We start from the raw sequence: 14,775 nt of genomic DNA, 5'->3' as shown, positions 1-14,775 counted from the left end.
AGTATATTAATCGTTGTTCTTGGATATGTAGCGTTACGAACAATAGCAGGGTAGTAAAAAACTACAGAAAAACATAAAATTCCTCTTAATGAAGATATACAAATTCTCCGTCACTCTGTTAATCAAGAATCAGAGAAAAAGCTTCCATCGATACATTATAACAATACGCGATCCACGCATACTTCTTTCGATTCCACTCATGGTATTTCGACTCATTAACGAATTACCTTTTTCTTTTTCTTAAGGGGGTATCCTGAATTAGGAGGTCTAAAAAAAGCAGTTTTTCGTGAATTTTTTTAGAATGGATAAAAATAATTAATTCTATCGAACTTTTTATCCTATTTTCATACATATTTGAGTAATCGGTACAAATTTTTTCAACAAGAAATATTCAAATTGTGTCGACTGTGGCGCACATTTGTAGAGCACCTCAGAATTAAAACCTCCTATCGGCGGGAAAGATGCAGGTCGTAATTTTGCTTTGACACAAAAAAAAATCAAAAGAAATGTTCATTTTCATAGATTTTTCTCCTATGTGAACTAAGAAACACCCGCAAAAATGGTAAAATGTAAAATTACTGCAAGTTTGAAAAAAAGAACGAGTTCTTTGGGTGTGTTACGAGCCGGAGGGGGCGGGCTGCGTAGCTGGGGCTTTTCTATTGGTATATGGTTTTTGTTAATGGCTTGACCAGTGTTGTTAGGTAACACTGGGTGCCTTGAGGAAGTAGACGCGGAGACGAACCTACGTATGGCTAACGTAGGGAGCTCCAGGAGGTTGGTTGTCGAGGACGAACCCACGTATGGCTAACGTGGGGAGCCGCAGGAAATGTTAGTATTCGGCCTCGTAACAGTTTTTGGTGTACCTCGAGCGGCAAAGGTACACCTTAGTGGGTCCTGGACTGGGTATTATTGATCAACACTAATTAAAAATGATTATACATATATTCTGATATGCACCGGGACTTACAATTGTTATAAGAGTAATTGTCGCGGTGTACTAATGGTAAGCTAATGTTACAAATATGAACTGAGTTTAAAAATATAGTTTCGATTCCGCGAAGCTAGAATCTAATCCTTCTCGGTTTTCACGAACGCGAGCAAACGGGGGACGACTACAACGATAAAATAAATGCCTAACAGTAGACTACGTACTGTATGGTTAAAATTTGCTCGAAGGGGACTTGAACCCGATCTCACTAAGTTTCCTCGTGTAGAAATATCGTAAGAGCACGCACAGACGTGTACGGAACCCTTTCTAGACTTTGACTAGACCCGATATGCCTTCTTCGTCACCCTTTTTATACCCAAAAATCATAGGCTAAGGGGTGGCGGGAAAGTACATTGCACGATTCCGAGATTTCCGAGGGACTACGCCCTAGCTTCGCATTGGTCTCGAATTCCTATGCCTACGCGAAGAATACCGGGTGCGCACATCCGACTCCAAATAAAGAAATTTAGAACGGGAACGTAACAGGTGAAACAAATCACTTTAACTTGTTAAAAAAGTTGTTTAAAATTTTTTTTGTATCAATTTTCTTACTTCACATAGAAGAAAAATGTATGAAAATGAACATTTCTTTTGGTTTCTTTTTTGTGTCGAAGCAAAATTACGACCTGCATCTTTACCGCCGATAGGAGGTTTTAATTCTGAGGTGCTCTACAAATGTGCGTCGCAGTCGACTGAATTTGAATACTTCTTGTTGAAAAAATTTCTACAGACTACTCAAATATGTATGAAAATAGGAGAAAACGTTCGATAGAATTAATTATTTTTTTCCACCCTATAAAGATTCACGAAAAACAGCTTGTTTTAGACCTCCTTATTCAGGATACCCCCTTAACGTCGCTTCTGAATGCATAGCAGAATATTTAAATTTTATACATGAAGAAAGGTTATGTTTCGATCGGTGAACGAATCGGTCAAGGCATCGATCGAGTGAGGTATCGTGACGCGTTTTTCGTTTGTTCGAGGCAAAAGGCGTGCAAGAGCTAGAGGTGGCGTGTAAAATCACTAACCGTTATATATCACAATGTTCGCAAAATCACGATCACGATGGTGATTTAATTTCATTCAAGAGGATGATCGTGATTTAATTTCATACACGAGCGTGATCGTGATTCTTTTATCTTGCTAGAATTGTGTGATCACAATTCTTGATCTTAAGGGGGAAGGGTCAAGTAAACAACCGCTTTTTCGCGAATTATTTTTGAAGTGTGCGTAACATATATTTATTTACAACTAATTACTTATTATTTTGTTGCATCTAGATAATCTATATAATTTTTGTTATGTAAAAATATTCATAAACGAATGAACAGCAGCTGTTTGAAGTTGACTTCTCGTAAATGCGCCGTGCAACGCACAGATCGCTCTAATTATTTGAAATAAAAAATCCACCAATTTTTCGTTAAAATATAGTAACACGCTTTGCATCAACCTAGATTTAAAAAAAACAAACATTTTAAAGTTAAAATTTCACGCCACGTAAACTAACTTTCTAAACCAAAAGTAAAAAAGGTCAAAATTTTGAATTTTACTTGACCCTCCCCCCTTAAGTAAATTACTTTTTATAAAATGTTTCAATATACATAGTTTGCATAAAAAATCCGCATATAATATCAATTTCATATTTCCTTTATTAAGTAAATTAGTAGATCATTCATTTTGTGTGGTGGCTATTCTAAAACATTTTCTATTCCCTGTGTCCATTACATGCATACAAGACGCGAAAAAGAGCAGGACCTTTTCCAACAAGTGTTTTTGCATGAAACGGTGGAAAAATCGATCGATAGAGAATGATGTCTGTCGCTCAGACAGTGTCGGAACGATCCGTGCACGGTTGCGCTAGCGGCGAGTTAATGACACAGGCCGATGTATGCGCGACGCGTCGCGTCGGTGTGCCAACGCAGCTTATAGTAGTTAGTGGTCATTGCCAAGGTTGGCTCGCGTATCTTGCATAATTCTATGGCGATTCTCTTCCGTGCAAACCTGACGAGGATTCGCAAGTGTAGGTATGCGAACGACTTCTGCGCGTCGTCGTACACGAAACCACTTCCTCTCGCGAATTCATCTTCGACTATGACGTGTCATCGTCTTTTTTTTTCCCTTCCGTCTATCATGTCAATTACCTGTTGCTCACGTGGCACGCGATTGTACATCGTTGTGCAACTCGTAACCAGCCGTTCGCTTCTTAGAGTCGGAGACTCGCAATGGGACCCGACCTGCACAACTCGAGCCTCCGGCAGAGATCAGCAGGGATGCCAGATTCGATTCGTGGATATAATCGCTGGAAGGGATCTTGTGAGGTCGTAAACCGAAACAGTAGTTATTGCTTTATTGGGCCAGGTAACTGATCCGTAGGACGACAGGGGTGTCGCGGCTCTAAAGTATACATGCCCACGTTACACCCCGAGGCCCCAAGACTTGATGTTTGCTACGCGGGTTTTTCCAAATTGGAAAACTGTTGACGATGATTGGTTAACTAAGTTCCTACCTACCACAGTACTTTCAATAAGACGGCCAACAGAATTATGTGTGAACATACATAAGAAGAAAAAGGTTATTGAAATATGAATATCCTAATTCTGATACCAGACGGCCCTGAACGAAAAGTCTAGCTCTGTCCTTGTCTAAAAAGGTGTCAGATTACTAATTGCGATCGACTTAAGTTGTAAAGATCGATGTCCGACCGACCTTACGACCTCACAAGATCCCTTTCAGCGACTATACCCGTGTCAACGGGTCCCGTTCCCGGGTCTATCCCCACCACTTATGGACACAAACCTACGATAGTGTGTACGTGAGTCGGATAGATTCGGGAAAATAAAATGGCACGGACTCTTTGGGTTCGTGTGTTTATAGTGCTTACTGAGAGCTACTTATTATTCGCCCCTATGTATTGCACTTTTCTGATACCTTTTCTTACAAAGATCTCTTTTTGTCTTAATGTCAAAAGGAATTTAAAAAAAAAATGCGGGGGGGGGGGTGAAACTGGTAAAATACGGAAGGAATTTCCAGAACGCGGCCTCCAGGGCCGAGTCAAGGCTTTTCGATACCCTAAGTAACACTGGTTGATGGCGGGGTTAATCCTATTACAGTTCAGGTTTAGAGTGGTTGTTAAAAATTGTTTTTGTGTGTTTATAGTGCTTACTGAGAGCTACTTACTATTCGCCCCTATGTATTGCACTTTTCTGATACTTTTTCTTACACAGACCTCTTTTTGCCTTAATACCTCATTTTTTCCATTTGCAGCCAGTGTTGTAAAGTATTGAACGATCTTGACTACAAGGTAAGTTGTCAAAATCTGAATTGCGAGATACCTTTATTCATACAGAAAACTGTTTTTAATATAGATCCATACCACCAAAGTGTTTTGAATTTAGACTTTTTATGGAAAGCTTATACAAGTGAAGGGAACCACAGGCTTGGAGGTTATTCGTTAACAAATTGCAGCAACTGTTGTAAAATGTTTATCCATTTTCATTACAAGGTAAATTGTCAAAATCTGAATTGTCAGGTACCTTACAGAATAGATCCAACTACTAGTGTTTTTAATTTAGACTTTTTATGTAGAGCTTATAGAAATGGAGTCATTTTCTCATTTTATCATTAACATTAATATTTTTTGCAGCAAGAAAAAAAATTGCAGGTATATATAATTATTTATAAATTGAACGAATAAGTGTTTATAATTAATAAATTATATGAAATATATATATACGCTTTTGTTTTCCCCTTTCCCTTTATTTTACTTTATTCAATTAAAAAAAAAAAATAATAATTTAGACTTCTTATGCAGCGTTTACAGAAATATCAATTTTATTTTTATAAATTTAAAATAGATTCTATATAATAAATGATTTGTAAAAAGAAATGAGATCCCATAAAAAACCTCAAACAAGTGAAAAAATTACGCCAAGTACATGAAAAAGTGGAGGACTCAAGGAGTTATCATTGAAAAATAGAAGATCCCCATAAAAAACTACAAGAAAATAGAAAAAGATGTGAAATCGAAATAAACTGCCAGATGATTTGCCTAGATTTCCGCGGCCTGGAAGTCAAATGCTTGGCGTGGCTAGGCAAGGTCAAGGTGTCGATGAATAAGAATTATTTTAAAACGCAAAACAATGAAACTGTACTCATAATATTGTCAGAGTTTTAAATTGACGAATTATCTGAAAGTCTGTGAGAGAGAAAGTATGGGTATTGATGATCTAAGAATGCCTTGGCTGGCCACGCCAAGCATTTGACTTTCCAGGACGCGGAAATCTAAGCAAATCATCTGGCAGTTTATTTCGAGTTCACATCTTTTTCTATTTTTTTGTAGTTTTTTATGGGGACCTTCTATTTTTCAATAATAACTCCTTGAGTCCTCCACTTTTTCATATACTTGGCGTAATTTTTTTACTTTTTTGATGTTTTTTGTCGGATATTTTATACAGTTTCTAAAAAAAGTCGAACTTTTTTTTTTGAAAAACATTTTCTTACCACTTCTAGTGCTCCAAATTAAATTCTGATCCCACAGAACTATTCGGAATCGCTTTAATTTTAATTTTAAGAAAGTGATTTTTTTTTCATTTTTTAATGTTCGAAGCTCCTTAAGATGTATTTAAGAAAAAAATTGATCGTTTGGAATACCGTCTTAAATCCACAAAAACTGCACATCTGCCGATTGTTTACAGTAGTTGTGGGACTAATCTAATGACATAACAATTACCGCAGATACGTATCAATTCCCAAGCATTCTTTTGTGGTATCAAGTTGCTGTCAGAGTAACCTATTGTTGGCTTAGTAAGATAGATTTGTGGACACTTCTTGGATTATCTTTTCATATTATGAAATATCCATGTCGTTCCTAAACTCTTGCATAATCCAATGAGAAACAATTCAATAATATATATCGATATTAAAATTACATATGCCCATACACATTATTTTGTACCTTTTGTATTTTGTATTTTGTATTTTGCATAAGTACCTAATTAATTCATGTAAATTTAATTTATAATTTTTAGACTGCTAATGTTTATGCAAATTCATGTTTTCACAGATACGAGAAAAGAATTGAAACTTAAATGAAAGTATATTTCATCTTCTAAACGGTATAGCATGTATACTATTGTTGATATTTTATACATTTTTGCATTTGCATACTTTCGCATAGAATTTCCTATGTCACTATTCCCCATAAATTCATAAACATCGACAGTCTACTAATTATTATCGACGTTACTTCATCCTAAAAATTTAACTGTAATTTTCATCTCTAAATTGCATTCTTTAACTGTATATTTCTTTATTTTTCTAGTATATAAAGTAAACCTGTTAATTTTTGTTTTTGTACTTAACAATTTGATTAACTCCAAGTAATTTTGAATATGCATATTATTTTATTGCATTCTTTAACTGTATATTTCTTTCCTTTTTAACATGTAAAGTGATCATGTTAATTTTTGTTTTTGTTACTTAACAATTTGATTAACTCCCAGTAATTTTGAATATGCATATTATTTTATTGCATTCTGTAACCGTATATCTCTTTATTTTTCTAGTATGTAAAGTAATCCTGTTAATTTTTGCTTTTTCCTTAACAATTTGATTGATACCATGTAATTTCGAATCTGCATATTATTTTAGTTTCACGTCTCAAAGAAAACGTAATAAATTTTTACGTATTAACTAAACATCTGCTGGAAATGCTCGTGGAAAATGTTATATTTATATCGCAGAATTAATAAATGTACAACGCACCTGTGCTACGTATCGTTACATCATATTCCGCTGTAATCATCCTTAACGATATTAAGTCACTGGCAATTACCGATAGATCGCGATAAACGTCCGACCAGCGACCACTGACGATTCCGTGCCATAACAGCATCCCAGAGCTGCGTTTAGAATTGTTCGAATAAATTTTTAGAAAGAGCAATTCCGCAGGCCTTTCATGATGCATTCGATTCGCAGAATCGCTAGCCTAGAATTACGAGTACACTGGCTTTTCATCTCTCGTACGATGGAAGACAATTAAGATCTAATCGAGAAACACTCCAGCGAGCAAAAAATACTAATCCGCCAAGTAATTTGACTCGTTTAATCGGTCGTTTTTGTTCATTACGGCCGATCCATCGAACGTTGAAAAAAAATACCTGGTAATTCATGGTGTTTAATCCACCATTTTATTTTTTTTATTTTTTTTGTTGACTCACCGCGAACAACACAACGATTAGATATTTTCACGAATTCTCCTGTGACGCAACGCGAGACTCAGAGTTCGGCATTATTCGAATAACTTCGAATAAATCTTTTTCTAAATAACGTCCTCCCATCCTTGCTTGTTACGAAATTTTTTTTATTTGTGCAATAGCTCTTTACGAGCTTCTGTACCTAACGATCTCTACCCTATCCGTTGGGCCCTCTTCGACAACATGATTTATTTAGAATCGTTTGAGAAATTGTCCTTTTTGAATCGTGTAAACCAATCCCGAGTCATCTTGCCAGCCATTTCTCTGTAAAATGAAATATGGTTATCAATTGTACAATTTTCAATATTTTCCTTTTGTTCTTGTTCGTTCTTTTTATTCGTACTTTTTATTTCAGATTTACCATGCGAGCTGAAATCTGTTACGTCAGCGGAAAAGGATACACTTTTCTTGCAACTGACATATTATTTTAGTAAAAGTTTTGAAAAAATTCTCATGTATCATCGAAATATAAGTAATTTAGTAGGCAAAGTTTCGATATCTTTTATCGTGTAGTTAAGAGTGTTTTCTACTTTATCGACTGAAAAAATAGGCAATGTTCGGATCTTAAAAAAAATACTATCTTAAAGGAGAACGCTGCCACAAAAATCAGTTACCAGTAGTTATTGAGATGCTATTTTGAAACTTTTACGTAGTTTTTTAAACTGAATTCGTTGGTGTAAAAAAAACGTATTTATTAAAACAATTCTTTTCAAATTTTGAAAAAAAGTAGGAAAAAAATCCATACGCTTGCTTGGTCATTATTTTCTAAAGAGTATCTTTTTCAAAATGTAATTCCCATAATTTAATAAGCTTTATTTTTAAGAGATTTCATTCTAAAAACTTCATTTTTTTTAAATTGTCCTTATGCATAGCACAAGGTGTACATGATTTGTCAGAAGAAAATACTTGTAAAGTACAAATATAATGCTGTAGACTAGTGGATATTTAGTAAATTCTAGTATTAATTTCTTTAATTATTATACTATACTATACTACCTTTATATATATATTACTTACTATATTACAAGGATATACTTATCGAAATCCTTCTGCACTATATAGTGCACCTTCTTGTAAAGCTTCTTTCAATGTGCAGCATAAGAGGTTTTTGATTAGTATATCCTTATAGTATTATAAGTAGTATATATAAAGGTAGTACAATATAGTATAATAATTAAGTATATAAATATAGTATAGTATAATAATAAAGCAAACGATTCTCTTTCAAACGACAGAATATTTTGTTTACAAGTTTAACAAAATTGCGCGCAATTTTAAATTTGAAAAAAGAAAAATGGTCATTGCTTATGCACCAACTCAATAATTCCATTGACTTAATGACTTTTATCAGATTCTCGAATATCGAAGTAACCGGTTATCAACCGTAGTAATTACGTGCAATGTATAATTTAGAACATTTCTTGCACTAATAAGACGCACTAGGGTTGGCTTGAAAAACAACTGCTGCTAATCTTCGCCCGTTCACCGTGACATAATCATGTGTTATATAAAGGGTTTTCCAAGAGGGGCTACAGGATTCTGTTTGTAATCAAACAGAAATGGCTTGAAGCTTGTATAGTTGAAATACATCTGAATCTTGTATTTTAAATGAACAGATGCATAATTACTAGACTGCAGATTTTTATGCATTTATAGGGAATTTGAATATGCAAGAAACTACAAAATGCACACAGTATCCAATATTATAAAAAAATATTAAAAGTAAAGTTCATATTATAATATTTTCAGAGTAAAATACATTTCTATTTAGGATCAATTTATGTAGGTACATTTGCAAACATTTTATTTTGTATAAATATCTGCAATCTAATAATTACAATTAAACATGAAAGATAATATACATCGTAACAACCCCTACAGATACTTTAATCATTAAAGAATAAAATTATGAAGCTCCTTTTGAGAAACCCTTTCCTTTGTTATTATCTTTATATGCTGCTCCACTTTCGATTGAGTAAGATAATCAACGGAAAAATTGCAATTAATTAATGATTATATAGTCATCTGATTTTCAGAATCTTTCAGAGACAGATTTGTGTACAAGATTTAAAGGAGCACAGTAGAGAAGCTACTCAAATCATGATGAATAAACGGTAAGGAATTATACAACTGTAGGGTTGAAAATAATTACTTTAAAGACTTATTAATCAACTCGTACAATTGGATTTGATATTGTGGAACAAATCCTGATCTAAGGAGCAGCTAAAAGTTCTTTCTATAAAAATTTGAACACTCGGGGTAGCTAGAAATTTAGATTATTCTAATGGTATTCAAACGCATTGTATAATAATCATTACGTAATATCAATTGACAGATTCAGTTCACCTTTCATTGGTACAAGAAGCAAATTAACCATAATTTTTTAATTCCATAACAGAAAACATTGCGTTTATGTACTTGAAAGTATAGAAACGAGCAAAACTTTTATTCGATTATGTCTAAAATCTCAAAATTGTGATAATAATGACGTATTTTTTCTTGTTTAATTATTGCTTCAAGAATTAATGTTGAACTCTCTTTGAACAGTAGCTTTAGATTTTCTTTGTGTTTGCACTACAAGATTTCATCCCTTACTCAAGGGGCTAACTAGCATCAATTACTATTGTTAGGCCAGCTGAACCTCACGTTTCAGATACTACAAATTTATACATTTATAGAAGAAACAATCGTATGCTCTCATAATCGATTCATTATTCGGTGATGAGTTTTAATTAAATATTTTTATAAGGATTTAACAAATTCCGACTCTGCTACTGTAATTTTTCGCGTTTTAACTAATTTTGTTTAGTTTATAGTAGAATATTTCCCGATTTTACAATGTTACCTATAGTGCAATACTGTACAATTTTTACTGACGGCCAAGTTTCATGTGTATCAACAAATTTGATTTACTATTGCATTGAACTACATGTTTGTATATGAATTCTAAATTCTAATCATTTAGTATCACTTTCATATTTCATGAAAGAAAAAAACTATCATTAAATTTACTAGCATACCGTTGATCGATAAATGTGTACTCTACTGTGGTATTTGTTATACATAGAAACTGTTAAAACTTATAAACGGGTTAATAAAACAACTCCGAATTTTTTAGGAACCTTAAGAAACTTGTTAAAATAATTTAGAATTTTTTAAATAAATTCGGACTATTTTAACACATTGCGTACGACGCTTTGCCCGCGCTAAGCGCTTCCACTGCCCTGATATTTTTTGGCACTCGTCGCCCGGCCTCAACGTTCGGCTTGCTAAAGACGTAATATCTTGTCACCCGTACTCAATGTGTTAATATATCTCCAAACATCCTTAACCCTTTGACTGCGTGACGATTTTTACTGGAAATACTAAGAGGCGTAGAGGTGTGAATTTAAAAAAAATATCAGTTTATGGAGAATGATAAGATTGAACTTTTTATATTTATAGTTTATTCATAGCATGTTTAGTTTCAGAGTTAAAAATTCCAAACATAGAAAACCTTTTCCCTGAAATTCATTTGTTGCATCGAACTTTTAACATCTCAATTTTTATTTTCGAAACTAAGCATCCTATGAATAAATTGCAAATATAAAAAAGTTTCGTCTCATCATCCCCTGTAAGCTGATATTTTTGAAAAATTGATTTGAAGAATTTAACAATTTCTTTGAGTTTAATTTTCGAGGACGGATATATACGCTCTTTGCAGTCAAAGGGTTAACAGCACATTTTGATCACTACTACTTCAGAAAGACCACTCTTGTTATTATTATCGAGATCTCATTCCTACTCTCACTCTCCACGCTCTAAAACGGTTAATACTACAAAGTAGTTCTACAGAAGTGAACCTTTTTTCGAAACAGATTGTGCATAATCTCCTCTGGATCAATATCAAAGCAAAGAAAACTTTCAATGATTCTTTTATTGATAACATCTGTTCTCTTTACTACACCCATATCATTTGATTCACACAATATTTTATCCCACTATGTATATGTATCACTTGTATTAAATTTTAAGAATGGTTTGTCCAATGCATTGGATTAACCATTCAGTTGGTCGAGATGTTCTCTATATTTTCTTATACTTGTTGATGTTAAACTTCTTCTATAAGCAAAAGCTGGATAATCCTGATGACGTCTGATGAGTGATCGAACTTGTTTGTGTAAGATCCTAAGATTTTTTTGTTCCTGGAGTATAGCTGCCTTAGCAAGGAATTTCTCATACTCTTGTTGTTTTATTGGGCATAAATATCTTGACATAAACCTTGTAATCGGTGACTGTAAAAAATATTATAAATTAAACTTGATATTCTATTTAATGTATCCTTCGCACATATTTTGGAACAGCCTTACTCTAAAATATTCCCATCGCTTAGGAACATAACCTTCTGGAATTGGTTCCAATGTAGCTGGCCCGATAAATACGTTAGCGCAAAATACAACTATGGCAACAGGGATGGCGCCCACAAAAAAATAGAAATGCATCCAGTTCTTGAATTGATGCCACTGCCAGCGAGATGCTGTTATGATCATTGAGTGGTTATCCGACATGCATCGTACAATTCCTATGAAGAAAGAAAGTACATTACTTTACGACTGTATACTTATCATTCTTTACCACCTGTGCTATATAAACGAATGGTACATTTGTACATGGTTATGCCTATGCTTATATTCTTATATATTACAGTTTTATATTATAGTTTTTCAAAATGCAAATCAGCGATTTACTTTTTATATGAATTGGAAAAATCAAAGGTTGCAGATACATTGTGGAAGTGGTTAGTTTCTTTAATTTATTTTTTCATAAAAAGATACATGTAGATCAATTTCGCTTTGATTAACTTTTGAAATTACATACGAAACATATTAAGGATAAAACGAAAGATCAGTCCTGAAGGAAATCGCAAATCAAGTTAGGTCAGACATTTTAGTTAACATTTTTTAAAGCCTGCAACTAAAAAAAGATTAATCATTGTCCGTGTTCCTTCTACCATAAAATTTCAAGTATAGTATGTACACCTTTTACTTGTTTTAGTGATTTTAAATGCATAAAACTGATAACAGTAATATTCCGTTAAATAAGAAATGAAAGAATAAAGTACTATTTTATCTAAAATATTTGAGTTAAATCAAGCAGGATTATTATATATGCCAGTGTGGATTATACTTGAGATTTTACAGTACTCATTCTTCCCCATTCACCTTGATCCAGGATTGACTTTTCTTTTTCCATGCTTATATTGTATTTATATAATTTCATTTGAACGATATTCACCTTACATTAAAAGCTTTGTAACAAACCATCTAAATAGAAGGTTCACTGTACTTTCGTACAGTAGTTCATTAAAATGTCTATGTGCTGTCATAATAGCTTGGTATTACTATGAAAGAGAATTAAACACTGTTAAGTAACTTTCAAACCTTGGCATGAGTAAAATATCAGAATGATCGAGCTGTTGTACTATTACCAGAATTTGTACGTGTTACGATGGCAATAATAACTTTAAACAGATGATTTAGTTGAATTAATATACAGAGAGGTTGCATAACAAAACACTATCGGTGTTTATCGAGTGACTAGTCTAGGAAACTAACACAACCTGTTCTCGCTTCTTTGTTTCTGAAATTCGTAATTACCATTCTTTGACATTACGTTCGCCGATGCTCCATTAGATTTGAACAATTTTTGCCCGGCCGAGAGGAAAAGTCTGCTCCACACCGCCATCTTGCTTCGTAACTCTACTCAACTCTGCTTCTCTATTATTGTAAGCAACAGCGATGTCAAGCAAAGTGTAAAGCAAAATTCGCCTTGCTTCTAGAGCGTCAATTTTTAGTGCTTTCTGAGGATTTTTTTCTCTTTGGTCTATAAGGAATTTTTATAATGGGTTTTGCATACATATTTATTCACATTTTAAAAACATACACAATTTTTTGCATTATTTTTTGTAAAAATAATCAAAATAAAAAGTAGTACAAGTGATCTTGTACAATCTCTCCTAAAAAAAGTATGTTCGTGGTTGCTACGATTCCAGTCGTACTGTTCATCTGAAATTAATTATCATCGCTGTGGTCCGAATCAGAATAATTATGAAATATTGAAAATTCAAACAATGGCAGCACTTTAAATTATAATTATCGACTTTTTGTATATTTTTTGTCCTTAGTATTCTAAACAAATATTTAGGATAATCAGATTTTGAAAACCGCGGTTCAGGGGATAAAGGCACATAGGAATTAGAGATGGCGTGCAAAATCACTAACCGTTATTTATCACAGTGATCGCAAAATCATGATCACGTTGATGATTTAATTTCATTCACGAGGGTGATCGTGATTTAATTTCATACACGAGCGTGATCTAGAATTGCGTGATCACAATTCTTGATTTTAATTAAATTACTTTTTATAAAATGTTTCAATATGTATAGTTTGCATAAAAAATCCGCATATAATATCAATATCAATTCCCTTTATTAAGTAAATTAGTAGATCATTTATTTTGTGTGGTCGCTACTTCAGTCCCATGCGAAAGAATATTTTCTAAAGCAAGATTACGGAAGAAAGAAACAGATTGCAAGCAGAGAAATTTATTCTTGAACAGCAATACATAGTTACTTATTTGTTATATATATTTTATTGCATTGTTATTTTGTTCTTTGTATTCTATTTATAGTATTCGCATTATGTTTTATGTATTAATTATATTATTTTCTAACAGTATTACATTTCGTAAAAGTCTAAAGACATTTACAACTAAACTAAGACTTGCAATTCATAATTATTGACTTATATTCATTACTCTTCACTGTTCCTCATTAAAGCATTCCTTTATTTACTATTCTTTACTTTACTTTATTTTATGCGGTGTAGGTAATTGTGTAATAGGTGTAGGAATATATGTAAAATATACTGGTTAGGGTGTTTTTCATTACGATGCAGTTACAGTCAGGCTGAAGATTCTAACAACGCGTGCAAGGAACGATTATGTTCTTCACCGATCAGAAGCGATTACGAAAAATCACGAATCACTGTGAAAAATCATCGTGATTGGCAATGAATGTGATCGAATCACGAGTGATTCACAAGTAGCAGTTCTAGCCATCTCTAATAAGAATGTAGCATGAAGACTGTATAAGGAGTACCAACTGTGTAGTGTAGAAGTGTTAACGCGCAGGAGCCAGAGCCAAACTTCGAGTTGACTTCAGCGACAGTTGCGGAAAAAGTAGGAAACTGCGGGACAAGGACAGAGAGGGCGATACAAAAATTGCAGGAGAGACGAGGACAGGACGATTAGGCTAGCATGATTTTTTTTCAGGATATTGAAGCAAAGAAGCAATATTTTCTAATAATTCTGATTTTCATATATTCGTTACACTTTGGCGGATGCGACTCCAAGGCAATTGATTTTGCAATTTCGGCCTTAAAACTTTATAAACAATAAAATGAAGATAGCAAACATACTTTTATTGTTTTTAAAGTTTTAAGGGCGAAATTGCAAAATCAATTGCCTTGGAGTCGCATCCGCCAAAGTGTA

General features: G+C 33.5%; 1 protein-coding gene and 1 long non-coding RNA gene across 2 annotated transcripts; both read right to left on the bottom strand.

Moving 5' to 3' along the window:
• Positions 1 to 11,140: 11,140 nt before the first annotated feature.
• LOC128873817 (NADH dehydrogenase [ubiquinone] 1 beta subcomplex subunit 5, mitochondrial) lies at positions 11,141 to 13,038 on the bottom strand. The gene is made up of 3 exons (XM_054117701.1): positions 12,879 to 13,038; positions 11,592 to 11,803; positions 11,141 to 11,516 (listed from the first exon to the last, which is right to left on the bottom strand). Exons 1-3 carry the CDS (start codon positions 12,964 to 12,966, stop codon positions 11,280 to 11,282), a joined length of 537 nt encoding a protein of 178 aa, XP_053973676.1. The 5' UTR covers positions 12,967 to 13,038; the 3' UTR covers positions 11,141 to 11,279.
• On the bottom strand, positions 12,007 to 12,872 carry LOC128873818 (uncharacterized). The gene is made up of 2 exons (XR_008456499.1): positions 12,710 to 12,872; positions 12,007 to 12,622 (listed from the first exon to the last, which is right to left on the bottom strand). It is a non-coding gene; the product is annotated as an uncharacterized LOC128873818 (long non-coding RNA).
• Positions 13,039 to 14,775: the final 1,737 nt, after the last annotated feature.

Source organism: Hylaeus volcanicus, chromosome 3 (assembly GCF_026283585.1).
Source record: "Hylaeus volcanicus isolate JK05 chromosome 3, UHH_iyHylVolc1.0_haploid, whole genome shotgun sequence".
Classification (NCBI taxonomy): Eukaryota; Metazoa; Arthropoda; class Insecta; order Hymenoptera; family Colletidae; genus Hylaeus; species Hylaeus volcanicus.
The sequence above is the reverse complement of the archived record's forward strand: the minus strand, read 5'-3'. Positions and strand labels throughout refer to the sequence as shown.

Coding starts and splice junctions, on each gene's coding strand:
- LOC128873817 (XM_054117701.1), bottom strand. CDS start 12,966: ATGGCGGTGTGGAGCAGACTTTTCCTCTCGGCCGGGCAAAAATTGTTC. Junction 11,804..12,878: donor GAACGTAATGTCAAAGAATG/GTAATTACGAAT, acceptor CTTTCTTCATAG/GAATTGTACGATGCATGTCG. Junction 11,517..11,591: donor AGCGATGGGAATATTTTAGA/GTAAGGCTGTTC, acceptor TATTTTTTACAG/TCACCGATTACAAGGTTTAT.